General features: G+C 38.2%; 2 protein-coding genes across 6 annotated transcripts; one reads left to right on the top strand and one right to left on the bottom strand.

Annotated features, from left to right (window-relative positions):
• Positions 1–231: 231 nt before the first annotated feature.
• RhoGAP100F (Rho GTPase activating protein at 100F) lies at positions 232–14749 on the bottom strand. 3 transcript variants are annotated; one of them, XM_066726741.1, is made up of 15 exons: positions 14550–14749; positions 14124–14205; positions 13781–14063; positions 13332–13448; positions 12922–13263; positions 12049–12281; positions 11717–11981; positions 10794–11322; positions 10096–10734; positions 9284–10030; positions 8972–9091; positions 8751–8911; positions 7820–8012; positions 7514–7749; positions 232–7438 (listed from the first exon to the last, which is right to left on the bottom strand). In XM_066726741.1, the coding sequence occupies exons 3-15, from the start codon at positions 14036–14038 to the stop codon at positions 6974–6976; spliced, it is 4305 nt and encodes a 1434-aa protein (XP_066582838.1). In that variant the 5' UTR covers positions 14039–14063; positions 14124–14205; positions 14550–14749; the 3' UTR covers positions 232–6973. The 3 variants fall into 3 exon arrangements, with proteins under 3 accessions (XP_066582838.1, XP_066582839.1, XP_066582840.1); XM_066726743.1 differs by having other exon boundaries at positions 7271–7438; positions 7514–7753; XM_066726742.1 differs by lacking the exons at positions 13781–14063; positions 14124–14205; positions 14550–14749 and adding an exon at positions 13507–13574.
• Positions 14750–16516: 1767 nt separating this feature from the next.
• Positions 16517–20096, top strand: LOC136773249 (ATP-binding cassette sub-family F member 2). Of its 3 annotated transcripts, XM_066726759.1 has the most exons (9): positions 16517–16564; positions 16644–16830; positions 17454–17637; positions 17721–18288; positions 18382–18609; positions 18694–19081; positions 19184–19375; positions 19482–19685; positions 19763–20096. In XM_066726759.1, the coding sequence occupies exons 3-9, from the start codon at positions 17460–17462 to the stop codon at positions 19901–19903; spliced, it is 1899 nt and encodes a 632-aa protein (XP_066582856.1). In that variant the 5' UTR covers positions 16517–16564; positions 16644–16830; positions 17454–17459; the 3' UTR covers positions 19904–20096. The 3 variants fall into 3 exon arrangements, with proteins under 3 accessions (XP_066582856.1, XP_066582857.1, XP_066582858.1); XM_066726760.1 differs by lacking the exon at positions 16517–16564 and having other exon boundaries at positions 16589–16830; XM_066726761.1 differs by lacking the exons at positions 16517–16564; positions 16644–16830 and adding an exon at positions 17150–17319.
• The last annotated feature ends 71 nt before the right edge of the window (positions 20097–20167 follow it).

Raw genomic sequence — 20167 nt, 5'->3', positions numbered from 1 at the left:
CGCTGAATGAAAGTCAAACAACACAAGTGGATCCAAAGAAATCATTATTGCTTTTAACGTATTTATTTATAATGTTTTATTAATATTTTTCTTATCGTAGACATATATTTATATATGTATATATATATATATGTATATGTATATGTATATGTATATCGTATGGCAGCATATTATTACGACATGGTAGGTATAATAAAGTAGGGGAAGGGGGGGGGGGACTGGCAGAACGAATGATTTTATGTTATTTTTATTTGCCTAAGTCCTCTCTCTCTCTCTCTTTCTCTCTCTTAACTCGGAGAACAGACTTCACTCTTTCTTCTTCGTCAATTTTACAGAGGCAAATTCTTCGCGCGCACGCACACACACATACACTCGTACACATGTATTCTGTTAATTTGATAATTGCGACAACGTTTGATCCTTTTCAAAAGCGGCTTAGCTGAACGATGCGTCGCGTCATCGACCGCTTATGCGAACTTTAACCGATATCATATTCCTTTGTTATTTATGCATAACGCTACCTCACATGCTTACTTGACTATGTAAAATATAAATATACATTGTAATATATACTCTATACTATTATAGTAACGAGAATGCAACGTCATTAATTTAATTAGACTTTGCAACTTATAGAAAAATATGTCCTGGCTAGACGTGACCGTGCCTCGAATGCCGTGCAATGTACCTGATCAATCGAATGTTCGTCCTTCTTCCTCAAAGCTGGTAATTGACTTTTTTGCGAATTTGGAAAGAATGCACGATTGTTGGAGGTGGGCCGAGGCGGGTTGATTGAGGAGATAAGGCGAGGCAAACGAAGGCATAGCGATCACGATGCAATAAAATCTATTGAAACGATCAACAAAACAACGGTATTACTCTACCTACCACTTTCAAATTATCCTACTATCTACGCTACTTAATAATATTGATTTGCTAATAAATTCAATTCTTCCTTTTTGGAAACTTGTCGCCTCCTATCAATAAATATACATATGTATACGTATTTGTGAATTTTCTCACATTAGTTTCGACATTGATGTACTTTACCGCGATACTATTATTGTATACCCTTATGCACTGGAAGAATTATATTACATATATATTTATGCTAAAAACTAATCAGGCATGTTATAGTAATAACAATGAATCAACCGCGTGATACACACACGATTTATAAAATCTCTCATAATTGATCGATTATACGCGGTTTGTTTGAAAAAATAGAATGACAAGGAATAAAATGCCAATACCGCGCAGGATAATGCAATTGAAAGAAAGTACATAGGTTTAGGAAATACATACATATACATATATGCGCATGAGGTTATATTAGTCAGAATATTGTTCTGCTTTACTCGCTCTTTTAGCAATTTCTGGAGATTAATTGAACATTTCCTTCCGGTCACTATTTTCTCAAGATTTGATTTGTTATCACGCGCTATACGCTACTATAAGAAATTCTGTTAATACTTTTCTCGTATAACGTTGGTTATAATTGATCATTAGCTCTGTTTCGTAAACTCGTAATCACAGGCCAGAGAGAGGTGGGGCTCCAGTCACACACACATATACGCGCGATCTATTGCTATTCTTGCTTTATACGCGACTTTTTTTATACAAAGCTGGCCTATGACTATGATATATCTACCTATAGTATAGTATGTATATGTATATATGTATATTCATAGATAGCTTATTGGTGAGTTGTGAGAGAAGATTCGCATAAGCGGTCATTCGGGTCATTCAGTCAGCCGTCGCGAAGACGACGGTAAGAACGCAGCGATTTTACGATCTTTCACATCAATGGTACAAGCTACTATTTATAATTCATACTACAGGGTGTTCCATTTAAACCACTCCAGAGCATAGGACTAATTACCCAAGCATCTTCTCTATAGAAGCAAAACATAAATCGCAATCGTGTCAAAATGACAAAAAATTTCAGAAATCACCAATTTTCGTGCCTAGTTTGATATAACCACTTATTGCATTTTCAAAACTCTTTTTTCTTTACATTTAGAATTACTATGGAAAACAATTAAATCTCTTACATTTACTGGTATAAATGAGTTAAATAATGGTATTACGTGCCACAAAGATCCACCCTCTGAGGTAAATTAAACGATACACCCTTGTCTATACAGAGTGTTACTTGAACGTGGAAGCAAAAATTCATTTACTTGGGTAATTATAACAAATGTCAATATTCGTAATGAATCTTTTCCAAAGTATTTTCTATTTAGACGAAAAATGATTTATGTTAAGAATTAAGCGATATCTCTCTTTTTTGTATATATAGTTATAGAGATAAATGAATTTTTGCATACATTTTCTAAGTAGAATTAAAGTAAACACTCTGAATATGTTATATATGTGTAGTAATAACTTTCTCGAAAAAAAAAAGTGTAATGCACCACTATAGCATGCTTCATCGATAATGATATAAGTCGTTCGGACATGAATTACTCTCTGTGCCTTATTTATTTATTAGGCTTGCGTATCACATGACTGGCATGTTTACATATACGAAAACAGACGCACAGGCTCCCTTATTACGAATACCTTCATGAGCGAAAAACTCTTATTCTCTCTTTTTTTGTAAATCTCTCTCCCTCTCTCTCTCTCTCTCTCTCTCTCTCTCTCTTTCTAGTGAAATGCATGATTTATTAGAATTTCTTTCAAAATGCAGCCAAGGCAAATTTTATAAATAATTAAATAACGAGTAACTACAAATCTGTACTAAAACTCTTCGTATGTAATTAGTAATTATTATCGTACTCCTATCGTCAAAGTGTTAAAAACAGTAGTATTCAAGTATAGTATATTCGTATTATAAGTCTTGTATCATACAATTATTGTGTTCGTTTGTGATTTCTAATTTTTGAGCTCCCTTCGTCATCGTAATAATGTTTTTACATTCTGTGTTTGTGCGGATATTTTAATTTATGTATATGTTACATCATTGTCTTATGTACCTAGTATAAATGTATACATGTAGTATAAGTGTAAAGGAAATGTTCATTATAAGAATAAAATGTTAGGAATGAATTTTTCATCGATGAGATAAAATGATATATGTGTGTATGATAATCATAGAGTAAGAAAATATTCAAAACTAAAGCTAGTATCATCCACATTGATAGAAACGCGCGTTCATTCGTTTTAGTATATTGACTTTTATTGACACCGAAATTTTTCGGCTGATACGCCATTAAAAAATAATTTGCTATACGAATCGGGAGCTTTTTGAAATTCGCGGTTCGATAGATTCGTATATATATAAATATATATATATATATATAAAACACTGCACACTCTCATCGTCATAAATGGATATGTTTTATGCTGAATTTCTTATTAGAGAGGGCATATGTATCTTTCAGATTGGATAAACATTTGCACACGTAGTTTAAACGGTACGAATGAATATAATAGAAAGAGAGGGAGAGAGAACTCCGCTACGGAGAAGTATTTTGAAAATTTATTCAAATTGGACCTTCGGAATATATGGCTATATAAAAAAAGTTTCCTTTCACTTTGCTACATTTTATCGTGTAATAATAAAAGAATTCGTGAGAATGGGCTCCGTTCATCCGATGTTTACTTTGCCCTATTTGCTAAAAACTTTGGTGATATGTGTAAAAAGGGAAGGACGAGAACTTGGATATAACTATATACGCGGACCTAGCTATATGTATTATTATCATACAATACTCTTTTCTCATCATGGCGGGTTAAGAATATATACGCTTATTCAATATGCGATATCTAACTCACGGAAGTCTTATTTTCGTCAGCGGATAATTTGCGTGTGTACCTATCGCACAATTACAGTCTGCGCGTGTTTTTGAATATACATTATAAGAACGCGCTTATCAATGGTCGCTGAAATCTTTGTCCCTTCACGAATCAAAGTTTAGTTGCACGCATGCTTAAAAAAATCATTCAGACTTCTTTTCGAAGAAAAAAATTGCAATCATCGTGAAAAAAGGGATTTTAACTATAATTAAAAAACATTAAGCACCAATTTTATAGTAAGCTGTATCGGGGAGAGCGAATATGGTCTTGAAGAACCAGACAGAAAAAGAGTGTATGAGAGAGAAAAAGAGAGAAAGAGAGTTTGCAATTTGCAGACTTATAAACGATTATGCACATTAATAACATACGCTTTAGGCATTACTACTTATGTTATAGATAAATAAGTCCATTATAAAATTGTGGCAGTGTAGGTACAGTTTTACGTATAATTAATACTATAGTCGCGTTCGAATAATGTGCAACATTCGATTTAAAGCTACACGAGTCATAGTATGTATATGTTTATATATATATATATATATATATATATATATATATATTAGCGAGGAACACTGATTATCGTTAACTTTATCGGGCTTATTATTGGTCTTACTAGCTTCTCAAGAGAGCTCATACTACGCTTTTAAAAGTATTGGAAAAAAGTAAGTTTTCAGCGTTACATTTTTTGCCTAACATAAGCGACGTTCCTTGCTTTATTCTTTGTACATCGCATATTTGGCTGAAAGTATCGCTGCATTTTACAATATTTTGCTCATGCCAATTTCAGTCAATCCCTCATATTCGCACATTATTTATGAATTTGAATAATAAAAGCTGTATGTGCTAAAACTATCTTTCTAAAATCGTTACATTTCATTATACAGTGTACGATTTTCAACAAATCATTTGTCGCATTCTTACACACCGCTTTCTAATCCCTTGTCTCTTTGTTGCGAGCTGTTAGTTTATTTGTGTAATGCACTTTAACGTGATTTGCAACAAATTTCTTCGTATTCGTTTATAAGTAAGATACATTCGACGCCGATTGTTCATCGACCAGTCTCGGACAATAAGTTATGTTTGACCGATTAGCTTAAAAATAAAATAAAATAAAGAAACTATCCGATCAAAACAGTATTTATATACTTATAGATATACTCTAGTGTGTATACACATACATATTATAAAGGCTTGGTCTTGTCGTAATAAAACTTTGTATGAAAGAGCATGGTCAAGTCGCTTAGATTGGGAATGAAGCTCTTTGTTGTACAGAGTGAACCGATAACGCACCGATAAATCGAATAATCCTAAGAATAATTAATCGACAACTATGTACCTCTTATTATATTTTGCCAATCGTACGTACTGGCATCGATTCGTACTTGGACTCTAACTAGTCGGATCTCATCGATTCCACATAAGAGCATGATATTGAATTAGGCTTTAGTTTTCCCTCTCTTTGTAAATAGTTGCCCTCTAAGTACTTTTTTATTACTTAATCGATAGTCAGGGTGGTCCCACTGCTTGAGTCAGATTTACCTTTTACTCCTCACTACCGTTCAAATATTCGATGAACAAATTACTCATAATCTCGCTTGAGTATACACATACCAATTAATCATCAATTATCTAAAATCTAAATCATTTACAATAAAACTTTCAGTTCAAATTATTCGCAATCAGAGCTGATCTCAATCCAAAGTCGATGTCTCACGTGTGGAAAATATAGGATGTCCCAGAATGATTGAAATAAATTAAGTGTCTTGAAAATTAGAGGTCGAATTTATAAACCCAACTAAGTTCGACACTTTCTGCTTAGCAATCATTTAAGACGAAGACTGAGCTAAGCATTGTATTGAAGGTAATGTGTGAGACTTAATCAAGGCAGTGCTAAGCTTCAGTTCAGTTTATAAATGTGGTGCTAAGCGTTTCAGAAAAAGATTTTAGATAACGACAGTCACATAACATTGAAGCTCGCCGTAAATTTTTTAAACGATATGATTTCTTGTTTATTGCATAGAAGGAGCTCAAGATTCAATAAATGTCGTTATTTAATAATTTCTGAAAATTGTACCAAATGACCTTCCTGGGATTACCTACATTCTAAAATTTCTATGCTCGCAAGAGCGTGAGCGTATGTGTGGGGTGTGTGTATGTGTGTAAGCATTTTGCGTATTTATAAGCTTTTTTAACTGAAGACTTTGTCTATATTAAACAATACGAATACACTATGTAAATATTATGACTCAATAGTTTCGCACACCTGTGGCCTCTATCATCAAACAATTCATTTCTTACTTTCACAGCACATTGTCAAATTTCCAAAGAATATATCTATATGTATATATTATATATATATTTATATGTATATTTTTTATAAGAAAAACAAAACATCTATTTAATCTAAATAAATTATATGAAATATACGTAACACGCTTAAATATCAAAGGTCGTATCAATTATGTTTCAAGCTCAATTCAGAAGTAAAAATTGCACATAACTTATATAAACTTACCATATACGTAAAAAGCTGTAGTACCTACTAAATTATCGCAATGATTTTCGACTGGTTATTTTATAGTCATGAAACTTTTACAATTCGTCGATCAGATGTTACGAATATTAGCTCTTATAATATATTGTTTCTTATTCGCAACAGCATGGTATTATTAATGTATTATCATTATTTATAACAACCTCTGGTAAAGATTTACAACAATCGATAACAATCTCAGTGTATAATTACTCTTGCAATGAAAACCTTGCTAACCTTATTATCTTTCGAGAACTGCACTTATTAAATACATAATTTTTCCTTTAATATATAGTATACTAAAACATTGCGGTTAAATCGTTCAATTTCTATAGTTCTTTCTTTTATTCCCTTATTTCTTTTGATTTTTCTTTTTCTTGAATTTTCATCTTCGTAGTTTAATGGGAAAAAGCATGAGGTAATTGCAACAATTAGACAGATTAAACGAACTTGCCTATTTTAAGTATCAATTGATTTGCGTTGAAGAAATGTAATATCTTCGACGGAAGGATTCTTGTTTTTTGTTTCTCTTCTCTATCCCCACCCGACTCCCCCTCCCTCTCTTTCTCTTTCTCTCTCTCTTTCTCTCTCTTGCCCTCTCAAATAAAAACACGCTCAACCCTCGAAATTCCACTCATTTTAAGTGTTTCGTAGAAGATGATTACCATTGGTAAGTGTAGTGCTTTTAAGAATATTGCGTTGGAGACGTCGCTCATCGTCGCTAGCCTCAACGTCAGCCTCGACACCTCGTTCTCCTTCCTCACTGTGCAAAGGATTACCCTCTTCGGTATCGATACTGCTGGTAGGCGTACTGGTTTGCTCCATCAAAGCGTTTGTGCCATTACCACCAATTCCGTTTACATTAGTTATATTATTTGTGCTTGCCGATGCTCCTGTTGCTGCGGTCATTGCGATCGACGATTTGGTTGTGGTACTTGTTGCCGAAGTTATCGACGCTGCTGTCGTTGTTAGGGTTGACGCATTAGTAACCAGCTCGGGCAATTTCAACGGTTTCGATCCGCTCGATAAGCACTGCTTAGTAACTGTTTCCGGTGAAGTGATCGATTCATCGCTGCTAGGTGTACCGGGTGACGAGACTATCACCTGGGTGATATTAATAATTATAAATACAAAGAAGCACAAATATTTTGTGTAAAAGAAAGAAATGTTCCTATATACCTGTCGCGGCTTGAGCGGGGGTGGATGACGAATGGAGGATGGTTGTCCGTGGGCCACGGTTCCCATAGTTTCGACTGCTTGACGAGGTGAGGGTTGCTGCTGCCAAGACAGTCCTTGGCGTCCCAATACTGAGGCCCGTGACGGAGTTTGCTGTTGCTGATTGTTGCTGCTGTTGTTGCGCTCGACTACTCGCGTAACTCGAGGAAGCACCGATACGACTGAACAAGTCTTCCGAACTGTCTGTGAAATGAGCTACTGATTACTCGGCCCTAAGATCGTCCCTTCTTTATACAAAAAAAATATTACCTGACTTAACAGGCCATATTTCCAGGAGGTATTTTAAGACGGCTATCGGTTGCTGGAAATCCAACGGTGGTCCACCTTCTTCGGAATGTAACATTAATACTGGACCGAAACACACGGCCAGGCTTGCTGGTGACATCTTGTTGCATTGGGATACAACCATTGCCAGATGATCCAGAAGATATATAAGTGTGCACTATTAATTGAGTAAGAATGTATAAAATTAGCGAGTGTCGATTTTGAACAAGTATTGCTCTATCAACGGGATCTTTTATACCGAAATTGGCGGGTGTTAAGCAACAACGCGTGAATCAAACCATAAATATATTATTTTAAGATAGATAAGCTGAAAGCATTTATAAAAAAAAACACCAGATGGCGTTGCGGTCTAGATAAGGTTTTAAATATTTTTGCTTATTGTAGAATGAGAATGTGCGAGTATATACAATTGCATTAATGATTTTTAAGAATGTGGTGTAGCTCATAATTGCCTAACACCGTCCAAATACAGAGCAAATGTTGAAAACGCAGATCAACGATATAGCGCTATTTGAAAATTAATTTTATGTTAGTTATAATATATTGGTAACATTGCGAAACTAATCTATATAACAAAATAGTCAGATTGTCGAAAAAAATATCAATTAAATAATTGCTTTTACAATGTAAATTGGTTTATTATTTTTCGGCAATCTGATTATTCTACTTGAAACTACTATTAACGACTTCACTAAAATGCTACAATAAGTTTGAAATCGGTCTTCGAACAACGCCCTATACTTGAAACGCGCTTTCGCTCTATAATGGTGGTATGAGGAATCTCGTTAATAATGTCGCCTCCAAGTGCATAACAACTGTTGTTTCTCACAAAGCACTTATAGCAAGCAGTGGGAACGCCGTTAATGGAGTTTTCTCGATGCCATCTGCTACTTACCCTGTTAACCTTAGGCAAACAATCGAGAATACTGAACATGAGTTTGGCATTGCCCTGTGGATCGTCTGGAAGGCAAACAGCCAAGGCGTCTACCATCATTTGATAGAGACACTTGGTGAACAGCGGTTCCGGGAGCTCTCTCAGATAATCCTTAAGGACGCCTGTGAAGTTTCAAAGATTATTTATAAGTTAATCGTCCGAAAAATACTTGAGGAATGTACCTGTTATAACATTGATGTCTGGGACGTTATCAGGACTGAGATTGACTGAGCGAGCATTCCTCTCAAAAGCTTCTCTCAAGATTCTTTTTTTAGTTGCCGAACCACAAAGTCTGTAGAGGCCTGTAAATATAAAATTCAGTTAATTATAGAGATAAAGAGATAAAGTGAAGATATACTTCGAAAAATTACTTCGTTGACATTTTTACTAATATGTCGTATATAAAAAAAAACTCTAAACACTAGGATGTGTAGTTAAAATGTCAACGAGTTTAACTCTTTTGAAATATAAATATATAGTAGAGCAGTATTGACCGATTATATCGAGGCCTCTTCTTTCCACCTCCTCGACACAGCGCCAGACGATTACTGGTACGTTTGGCGCACCTCCGATAGCCAGTGCTGTGGAGACGCCACCAGGAACTCCGCCAGTCTTGCTCTCTCTACTGACTACGGTATCAAGATCAACACCAAAGAGAGGAGCCACTCTTGTAGCGAGCGATATAACCAAAAGACCCCTACGCCGGAAGGTCTGCTGAGCATCTGTGTATCTCAATCTTAAATAAATCGTTCCCCGAGGTTCGACTTTCACAGCTAGCTGGTGAACAGGAGACTCCTTGAGAATGCTAGCAAGATGCACGGAACCCTTGTAGCATAGCTTGTGTCTGTACTGCGGATCCCAGGAATACACTAGCAGATCCAGCTGCCGATTTCCTACGAGATCCAACTCAAAGGTCTCATCCCAATCGAACATCAAATCACCCGTTCTTACTACGGTGCGGGCCTTGTGCACTCTGTCGCATTCAAGGACGCAATAAAGATCTCTGAGACTGCAACTGGTCAGGCTAGGCTGTCCTGATGGTGTCGATGGTGTCGTGGCTGCCGAAGAAGTAGTTGTCGAGCGAAGCCCTCTGCCTGCTAGTAGGTGAACCCAAAGAAGCCCACTAACGCCACCTGCTAGATCACTTCCTCCACTGGAATCTCCGATGGAGCTCAAAAGGGAACTCGTAGAACTGGGAGTACCGACAAGCGCTGGTTTCTCTATCTTATACTTGAGGAACTCTGTTCAACAACAAGTTATGAAGTAGTTACCAATCCACCAATCAAATAATTATAACAATGCCTACCTGCAGGATTGATGTCCAAGAGCCTCTGATCTTGAGTTCTAGCGGGCGTTGGCGTCGGTATGCTCCTAGCGCTAGTTTCCAGCTCCAAAAGATTCCTTATTCTGCGCGAAGTGGCCAAAGATGAAGCCTGTCGTGCGCTGGAAGCAGCTGCCGATCCCGGCCTCTGCTGGCCCACGCGGTGACTACTCGAGCTAATCGCTGTAGATGCTCTCAGGTTCGCTAGATTAACCTGTTGAGCCGAAGCTGACCTTGTGGATAGCCTATCCAAGGTTGTTGACAAAGGCCTGTATCCTCCGTAAGTCCCTGCATACTCAGCTTGCTTGACAGCGGCGTGAATATTCTCCGCGCTGTACGTGTACCGTGGCGCTCTGTTGCTAGTTGCTCTGATTTGTTCATAAAGGGCACTCGTGCTCGGCGTTCTGCTTAGCCAGGCTCTATACTCGTCAGATGTAAAGACACTAGGAGAGGACGGTATCCTGCCTCTGTCTCGTCTTATGGATGGTAATTCTGGAGCAGACAACGCACCATCGCTGTCCTCTTGATCGATCAAACCTGATGCAACAGTACTCAAACCGGTACGCAAAGCAGGCTGCTGAGGTAACGCTCTGCCACTCCGCGGTAACGAATTTGACCTCAGACCTGAAAACAGCATTTCGTAGCATTTCAAAAGTTTAGTTATTTTTTTTAGTAAGTCTCACCAGCGGAACTCGGACCAATCTGTGACCTTGACAGTGTAGCTAAATGCGAGACGGCATTACTTTGAGAGGGGTTGTTCATATTGTGCCTATAATAATAATAAGCCGACTTTGGCGAGCTAGAGCAGGTGGCTTCTGTGTCGGAGGCATAATCCAAGGATGGACGATTGTGCCGTCTCGTTAGCGTTCCAAATTGACGTCCTTGCGTCACTGAGACGGCGTCGTTCTGCCCAGCTCCTCCATATCTAGCTGCATTGTATCGAAGCGCCGAGGCTCCTGATTTCAGACTCGACCGAAGAAGAGTATGTCGCGCAGGTGTTGCGATACTGGAATAATCGACGCGTGTCAAATGTTGATCCGAGCCACTTCTTGGCATAATTCTAGCACTCGCCGAATGTTGAGCAAAACCATAATGGGACGAAGATTGACCTTGGCCCGTTAATCTTCCAACACTTTGAATCGCAGTACTGGCGGCGGCTGATACACGACGACCATTTGGCGCCATCATCGGTCCCGTATAAAACGAGTGTACCTAAATTCAGCCAAATTCCATTGTCATTTTAGAAAATCAGAAAACAACTGCAGCAACAACATAATATTAACACAAACACACGGGTCTATAGTATAGGAAGAAAGAGTTGTGCTTTGTTTACCTTTGTAAAATCCTGATTCAATTTCAATGTAGCATTTATTCATAGAACCGATTAGTCATTTAAAACACGAAGGAAGGAGGGATGGAAGAGCTGGGAGTTTTCTGATTTCTTTCGGGAGTGTTTCGAGTCACACGTATACATAGAAATAATTGTGATGGTGCAAAGAAAGAGAAAGGTGTATACTATGAGAAAAAGGTGCTCGATCCACAACTTCTAGAACATCAATGGTATAATACATATGCGTGAAAGGGCTCTCTCAATTGGGAAACTCACTTTCTCAGCAAGACTCTCAAGTGTCTTGGGATAGCCACGCTCGTAAGGCTGAAAGTGTGGTGTCGATGATGGTTTTGGTTGATGAGTGATAACAGGTGGAGGTGGAGGTTGATAAGACCAATGTCCTTCCGGTCTAGAGTTGTAATAAAGGTCGCCGTTACTGGAGCCTAAATCTTGTTGGCTAGATCCCAATCCGGTCAAGCCGAGTCTCGATCGAGATGGCAGCATCTCTCTGCCATCACCCCCTCTTCTGCGGCTGCTATCCCTGATAAGAGACGAGATTTCAAAGGTAAGAAAATTTTTCCTTTTTCTAACAATTTAGTCTCACTCACCTAATATGATTATTACCAGTGGGATGATCGGGCTCGTCTTCATTAAGATCTCTCTTAATTACAACCACCGGTGGCGCTTTGTGCTCAGTTTGTCGAGTGTGCGGGACTGTTTGCAGTGAGCCATGTCTCGTAGCCAGAACCAACCTTCTCGGTATCGACATAATTATCACTACATCATCCAAGCTCATGTGCGTCACGTCGACCAAATTCACCGCGAGGATTTCATCCCCCACCTAAGACAAAACCATGGATTTCAGAAATCAATAACATAGCCAAACGACATACAACAGTTTTCGAACGGATAGTAAGATACTAAAAGTGCGGTAATTTCGCGCCAAGTAGTAAGAGGAAGCCATGAACCGTGACTTCACTGATAATGCAACGACAAACACTAAGAATATTCTTTACGTGATTACTGCAATGCTCGAATGTCTCTCATATACAGCGAAACGGCATATAACAGCTTTCAGGAGAGAAGCGACAGTCTGGCGACAAGTAGTAAAAGCAAACCGTGAGCCGTGACGTCACTGGTCACGTGACCGCCAATCACCGAATATCTTTTAAGTGATTGCTGTTATGTTCAAATTCCTCTCATATATTTTGCTTGAGTAACTTTAGACATATTTTTATTCTATAATAACAACAAAGGTCTTAATTTAGAAGAAAATCAAGTTGAATTGTAAAACGAATTCTATGCGCTATAAACTGCCTTTTAATTAAATTGCTAAAATTCTCTGGATATTTGCGAGATAAAAATAAGGCAAATATTGTTAAAAACAAGTGTATCTTGCAAACACTTGTTTTAAATATCAATATTTTGAACGTTTATAATTAGTCCGTTCGTGTTACTTTCACTACTCAATTGTAAGCTACCTTCAAGCAACCACTGTTGTAGACAGCAGTTTCCAGGGCGATTCTTGAAATAAATACACCATCGTTCCTGTCAGCACCGTTACCCTCGCGTATATAAAGACCCAGCGTTTGTCCCGGTCTTTTAATTATTTCGACAAAATGTATAGGATGCTTTGGATCCTGGAGAGCGACGAGCTTTTTCGCCGCCTCGGAAGCTTGTCTGCCCATTTGTCGAGGCTCGATAACTCGTACCACCATCTCACCCCTTCTCTCGACGGCTTCAAGGGCCGCTGCGGTCGACGCATCATGATCATTTTCCACAGTCTCGATTTGCTTGAAGATCTCTGTGCTGATCCCGCTCACCTATATGCGCAACGATAAATAAAGCCAAATATCTCATATTGTTTCAAGAATTTCCAAGAAATTCTTACCTTTCTGAAGTCCCCTTGAATGACCATTGGTGGTGGCTCCTTCGGTCTCAGCTGGTTGGTTGTCGATTGCCTTCCAGGGCTCGCACTTATGTCGGCTACATCGCCTCCCCGACCCTCCTATAGCGACAAAATGTCTTTTCTATAGTACACCTTTGTATAATTTCACATTTATTACCTTTCGGGAAAAGAAGCAGCCTGTACCACCCTTATCGCACATCCTCGCTCTCACCTACCCCACATCGCGGCTAATATGGCGGGGGACCGGGACTCGAGAACGCGAACAATGCGCATGCCCACGCGCCTATATATATATATATATATATCTTCCCCACGAACTTCACTCATCACCACGAAACACTAGTGTCGCTCGCGACGCCTCGTGCGTCACTATCGACCAACACTACTTATACTACTGAGGGGGCGGGGAAATAACATTCATCATCACTCACTTTTCTGCGTCCACAGCAGAGCATGGCTGCTGCGTTGCAGCTCCGACGGGTCACCGAGGACAGTTGATTCGTCTGATGACAAACGTAGCCCAGCCGTGCGCCCTCTTCTCGATTGAGTTGCACGACGCGCACCTGCAGCTGCTCTTGCTCCCTCTCCCTCTCCCGATCCCGCTGCCCTTGACCAACCGCGCCAACACCACCGACTCCGACTCCGACTCGACCACCGTACTTGATACGCACGTGTTTTCGCCACTGCATGAGTTCGGTGCGTCATGCCCTCTTCCTAAAAACCCTCCTTTTTTAAAAATACTTGTCTAACCTCTCAGAGACTTCAAATGCTCACCTTCTAAAAATCATCTCTCGATGATGGTTCGCTGACCGGCGAATCGTCCTCCTTCAGCCGCCTCCTCATTTCTTCTTCAATACTGAAAGAGAGAGAAAAAGAGGGAAAACTAATTTTTTTCTAAAATCATATTTCAAGAAACAATCGACGGTAAAAATATCAGCAAGGTGTTTAGATATTATTGGAAAGCGGAGGAGGTACGAAATTACGATGGCGCGGCGTGCCGACCAATGGTCCGGGACCACTGGATCGATATACCTTTTCTTTTTTTCCAGAAGAGCTTTCAAGATTATTTTCACTTTCTTGAAGTATTTTGATTTTTAGGTTATTATCAGCACGAACGGTATAATTAATGAAGGGATGAACGAGAAATGCCGTCTGTCGACATTTTGATAAAATGTAGGAAAAGTCTGATTGGATACGTACCTGGGCAACGAAGGATTTAGATATAATTGCGTGAAGTTATTTCCAATGCATTTCTTGTTCCTCCGTGACACCAGGCATAGATAAACGTAAAAAAATTATTTGAAAGTTGTGACGCGAGAAACAGCAACTCTTCCGGTTGCAGCCTCTTTCTTACTCCGCCTCGCCTCTCAGCACTCTCTCAGTAGCAGCACTCAACGGCATTCGCCACACCACATCACAACACACCACGCCACGCGGAATCAATACGCGCGCCCCTGCCACCAGTGCCACCCTCCTCGAGCAGCTCTGTCGCCCTGCTTTGTTCGTACGTTGGTTGCTTCGTTGGCTGGCTGGCTCGTTCCTTCGTTCGTTGCTCCGCAAAGCTAGCTTAAGTACCCCTTGCCTCCCTTAGCCTTATAGTTATAGCCTCCTTCTCTACTCTCTATTTTCCACTTTTCTCAATACTACGCCACTGTATACGCCGACGACGCCCTCACCATCTTTATACGAAACTTAGTTTTACGGCTATCTTGCAAATTGTTCATTTATATATCAACGATCGACCTAACCTCTCTCTCTCTCTCTCTTTCTCACTCAAACACACACGCACACACAATATTAAGAGTTATCATCTACCGCACCCTTTCTTTTATATATACAATGGACAGTATTTTGAAAATGAGAATCACAACACTCAAAGTATTATTAGTCGATAGACGATAGCTCGATTCGCAGAAGCACTTTGCTTTTTTTACTCACCCTGTTGCATACCGACACAACGAGAAATACATGACTGTATAAGTTATTATTTAATACCTGGTGCTATTTTGTCGATTGTACTCTCAAATGCATTAATTGTTTCAACAGTAGTAGTAGTACTAGTAATAGTAGTAGTGGTAGTAAAGAGTATCCATTGTAGTTATGTATTAGTAACCAGCCGTAGTACTACTAACCTTTAGTGATAGCAGGTGCGCTGGTGTAATCTGCGCTGATAGTGAACAGAAATCCGAATGAACGAGACGAGCTTGCGTAGTAAAGAGTACAAATATGGACATACCGGTACCTGACAATCTCCTATTTGTAGGGTTACGTATATAATATATAAATATAACAAATATTTCAAGTAAATATTATTCATCGTTTGATCATTTATTCCAAGAAAGCTCCAGCTTTATTTATTAAATTTAATAATAAATATGAAAACATTAAATTCTAACACAAATTCATCAGAGAATTCAGAATGCTTAATTTATCCGTCATACTTTAGCGATTTTACTCCATTTTAAGCTTTCAAATGAGATTTTAGTAATAAAGTTCAATAGGTTCTTTTTTTTTTTCGAAAATTCTAAATGTTAATTTTGTTAATAGTTTTAGCATATATACATATAGTGGTATGTTTAATTATTAATTCGCCCCAAATTGCAGATGTAAAAGTTTCTTTTTATTTATAGTAAAAGGAATTACCATTATACTTTTTCCCTAACGATAGATTACGCTCGAAAATGATGTCTTTTACTGAGATAAAACATTTTACGTAGGAATAAATTATTAAAGTATGTAAACGCGCTGCATTTTGTCATCTTTGCTTTTTTCGATAGATTTTCATAAATATTATTATATGATTTCCCGTCAAAATTGTACCCGGTTATTTCAAGATAAACGCTCTCATGATTGCCCACAAAGTCTTTATGGTTGAAGCCTAATTGAACCAGTTGATCTTCCTCAGTCCTCAGGGCTGAGCCCGCAGCCCGCCTGGGTCGGACCAGGTCGGACCGTCGGCTGGGTCGGCTAAGAGCTGAGGTTCATTACGTTCATTCTTATAAGTGCGTTTGCTGCCATCTTTTAGCCATCGATGGAAACAAGTCCAAATTGATTCTGCCTGCGTCCTGCGTGATACTTCTTTTCCTTTTCATATAGTATATGTATGTAGTACATATTGTATGATATTTTTGTGGTTCGTGTTCTTTGCCAGTTTGCCATCTTAAATCACTTTGTCAGCTTTGTCCAGCTTTATCCATTCTTGGCTTTTCTTATTGGTCCTTAAAATTTTTAAGAACTTTATGCTTGTGTAGTCGTGGTTGTTCTATTTTAATTCTTTTTCCCTCATTCTTATAGGTCCTTTCCTTTACTGTCTTTAGAGTTTAGGTGGATTTTAGGTTAAGCTCACTAGGCACTCTCCTTTCTCTTAAATTTCGTCCGTTTCATCTTATAGCTTCGTCCAGCTTCGTCGTTTACACGTGTGTGTAGCACATGTTTCAGTATAAGCGGTTATTCTCTTTCAAAAATCATTGTTTAAGACGAGGTAAATGGTATATCGTATAAAATTATAATGTTTAATTAGTGTTTTAACAATTATGATTAAATCATTGTTTAAAAGAATTGATGTAGTGAAATAGAAAGGAGCATTATTCCCTTTCATCTCAGTTGGATACTTGTAGCATGGCATACTAAATATGAGCCTGTGCAGTACTATGCACTGATGTCTAATTTTGTTTATCTTTACTTTTTCTAATCCCTTCTTTTTCTTGTTGTTATTCTTTCTCCCCTTGATCCCTTTATCCAGTTTTTAGTGATGTGTGTCAGTGTCATCTCCCCTCCTAAATTCCATCCTACATACGCTTACAACTCTCCTTCTGATCTTTTTTATCATGCTCCTCGCTTATCCGTCCTCCTTCCACACGCGAAAGTAACGTAACAAATCAAAACGTTTACGGTGATGGAAGGTTTTGAAATTTTCGAAGTGTTTGATTAGCTATTTTTCCAAGGTTTAGTCTAAAGTGTACAATAGGTAGTAAGTAGTAATGCACGTGACAGAAATCTAACCTGTACATGAATAAATATTACGTAATGGAGCTGTAGGGTTAAAGCGGATCTTAATAGAAGCTACTGATATTTTTGTCTTAAGAAACTTCTCTATAATTTTAGACTAAAATGCCGTCTGACGCCAAGAAGAAACAGCAGCAAAAAAAAAAGGAAGCTGCAAAAGCTAGGCAGTCCGGTAAAAAACCGATATCAACGCAATCGAAAACGACGGAAGATGGCAAGGAATATAGTCCCAATCCTGATGATCTTCAGAATGGAACCAACGGAACTTCTATTAGCACAGAAGGTTTGAGAAATAGCAATTTTTCCATGCAAAATATTTTAATGCATTTCATTTAATTGCCCTGACCCTTTCTGTCATTTTTTCAGAGGCATTATGCTTGAAGCTAGAAGCAGATGCTAGGTTGAACGCAGAAGCAAGGTCTTGCACTGGTTCCTTAGCATCACATCCGCGTAGTCGTGACATAAAGATATCTAATTTTTCTATTACTTTCCATGGCTGCGAATTGTTACAAGACACAATGTTAGAATTAAATTGTGGTAGACGCTATGGTCTACTTGGTTTAAATGGATCTGGAAAGTCAACCCTGTTAGCAGTTCTTGGCAATAGAGAAGTTCCTATACCAGATCAAATTGATATATTTCATTTAACTAGAGAAATGCCAGCCAGTAATAAAACTGCTTTGGAGTGTGTTATGGAAGTTGATGAAGAAAGAGTAAGATTGGAGAAACTTGCTGAAGAATTGATAGATTGTGCAGAGGAGGATGCTCAGGAACAACTGATGGATGTGTATGAACGCTTAGATGATATGTCTGCTGATACAGCTGAAGCTCGTGCAGCTCATATTTTGCATGGATTGGGTTTCACTCCAAAAATGCAATGTACAGCTACTAAAGATTTTTCCGGAGGATGGCGTATGCGTATCGCTTTAGCTAGGTTTGGACAAGTCATATTGGTTTGACTTATTACTTTTTAATAATTAAAGGTATTGTTTTTTGTTCAGAGTGTCATAAATATTTTTTATTTCAGGGCTTTATACGTAAAACCTCATCTATTATTATTGGATGAACCAACCAACCATTTAGATTTGGATGCTTGTGTTTGGTTGGAGGAAGAATTGAAAACTTATAAGAGAATATTGGTTATTATATCACATTCCCAAGATTTTCTCAATGGCATTTGTACCAATATTATACATGTGAACAAGAAGCAATTAAAGTACTACACTGGTAATTATGAAGCCTTTGTTAAAACAAGGTAAGCCAACAAAAATAATTCTGATTTCCGATTGATCGCTTGCTTCTTCCACCTTAGTGTTAATCGATAGTTTTTATTTAATAGAATGGAGTTACTTGAAAATCAAATGAAGCAGTACAACTGGGAGCAGGATCAGATAGCACACATGAAGAATTATATTGCCAGATTTGGTCATGGCTCTGCCAAATTAGCCAGACAGGCACAATCTAAGGAAAAAACGCTAGCAAAGATGGTAGCACAAGGTCTTACAGAAAAAGTCATCAGCGATAAAGTGCTCAGTTTTTACTTTCCATCATGCGGAACTATCCCTCCACCTGTCATTATGGTACAAAACGTTAGTTTCCGCTACAGCGAAGATTCACCTTGGATCTACAAGAACCTGGAATTTGGTATTGATCTGGACACAAGATTAGCTTTGGTTGGACCTAATGGGGCCGGAAAGAGCACATTATTGAAACTTCTCTATGGAGATGTAAGTGATATCCTGCGACGAGATAGATTACAATTTGCTTTGCCACTTTTTTTTTATTATTAAGGGAGTCAAATTCTAAACTGTCGTTCTGTTATCTTACAGTTAGTGCCGACCAGCGGTATGATTCGTAAAAACAGTCATTTACGTATAGGAAGATATCATCAACATTTGCACGAATTGCTGGATTTGGACATATCGCCATTGGATTATATGTTGAAAGCATTTCCAGATGTTAAAGAGAGAGAGGAGATGCGTAAAATTATAGGTCGTTACGGTTTAACGGGTCGACAGCAGGTAAATCACTGAGTTTCGTTAAACTTTAATACTGTTGCTGCATCACATCTGAAAGAACAAACATTTATGTATTATTTGCTTAATTATTTCTCTGGTTATATTACAGGTCTGTCCGATTCGTCAATTATCCGATGGTCAGCGTTGTCGTGTGGTGTTCGCTTGGCTTGCATGGCAAGTACCGCATTTATTGTTGCTCGATGAGCCGACCAATCATCTTGACATGGAAACTATCGATGCGCTTGCCGAAGCTATAAACGATTTTGAAGGCGGAATGGTGTTGGTTTCTCATGACTTTAGATTGATTAATCAAGTAAAGTGGAAATACTATATCTCAATTTATCTTTGAAATTAATACAAGATATTTAAGCTTTTATTTCTCCTTTTAAGGTAGCAGAAGAGATTTGGGTCTGTGAAAATGGAACTGTGACAAAATGGGCTGGAAATATTTTGAATTATAAAGAGCATCTTAAAAACAAAGTTCTCAATGATAATCAAAAGAGACAAAAAGATTTTAATAGAGGCAAATAATGAAATACGACCAAAAGATAAAATACAGCTTTCGTCGCTTTCTCTTAATGGCACATTTTCTTTTTGTAAGAAGGGAGGGAGGAGTGATTGAGCGATTATCCGCAGTTATTAACAATTTTACGCTGCTGTGTAGCGTATAACCGACCGCGGATTGCCTAGTTAATTTATTTAAAAGAAAAAATCTTACATGATTCAAGCTGACCACCGATTATATAGATGATTTTCAACGTTTACCGATATAACTCTTGAGTATTAAGCCTGTGA

The sequence above is a fragment of the Prorops nasuta genome, unplaced genomic scaffold, assembly GCF_024137725.1.
Source record: "Prorops nasuta isolate Cenicafe-Biocafe unplaced genomic scaffold, Cenicafe_Pnas_1.2 PNAS00005, whole genome shotgun sequence".
Classification (NCBI taxonomy): Eukaryota; Metazoa; Arthropoda; class Insecta; order Hymenoptera; family Bethylidae; genus Prorops; species Prorops nasuta.
This window is presented reverse-complemented; position numbering and strand designations above follow the sequence as displayed.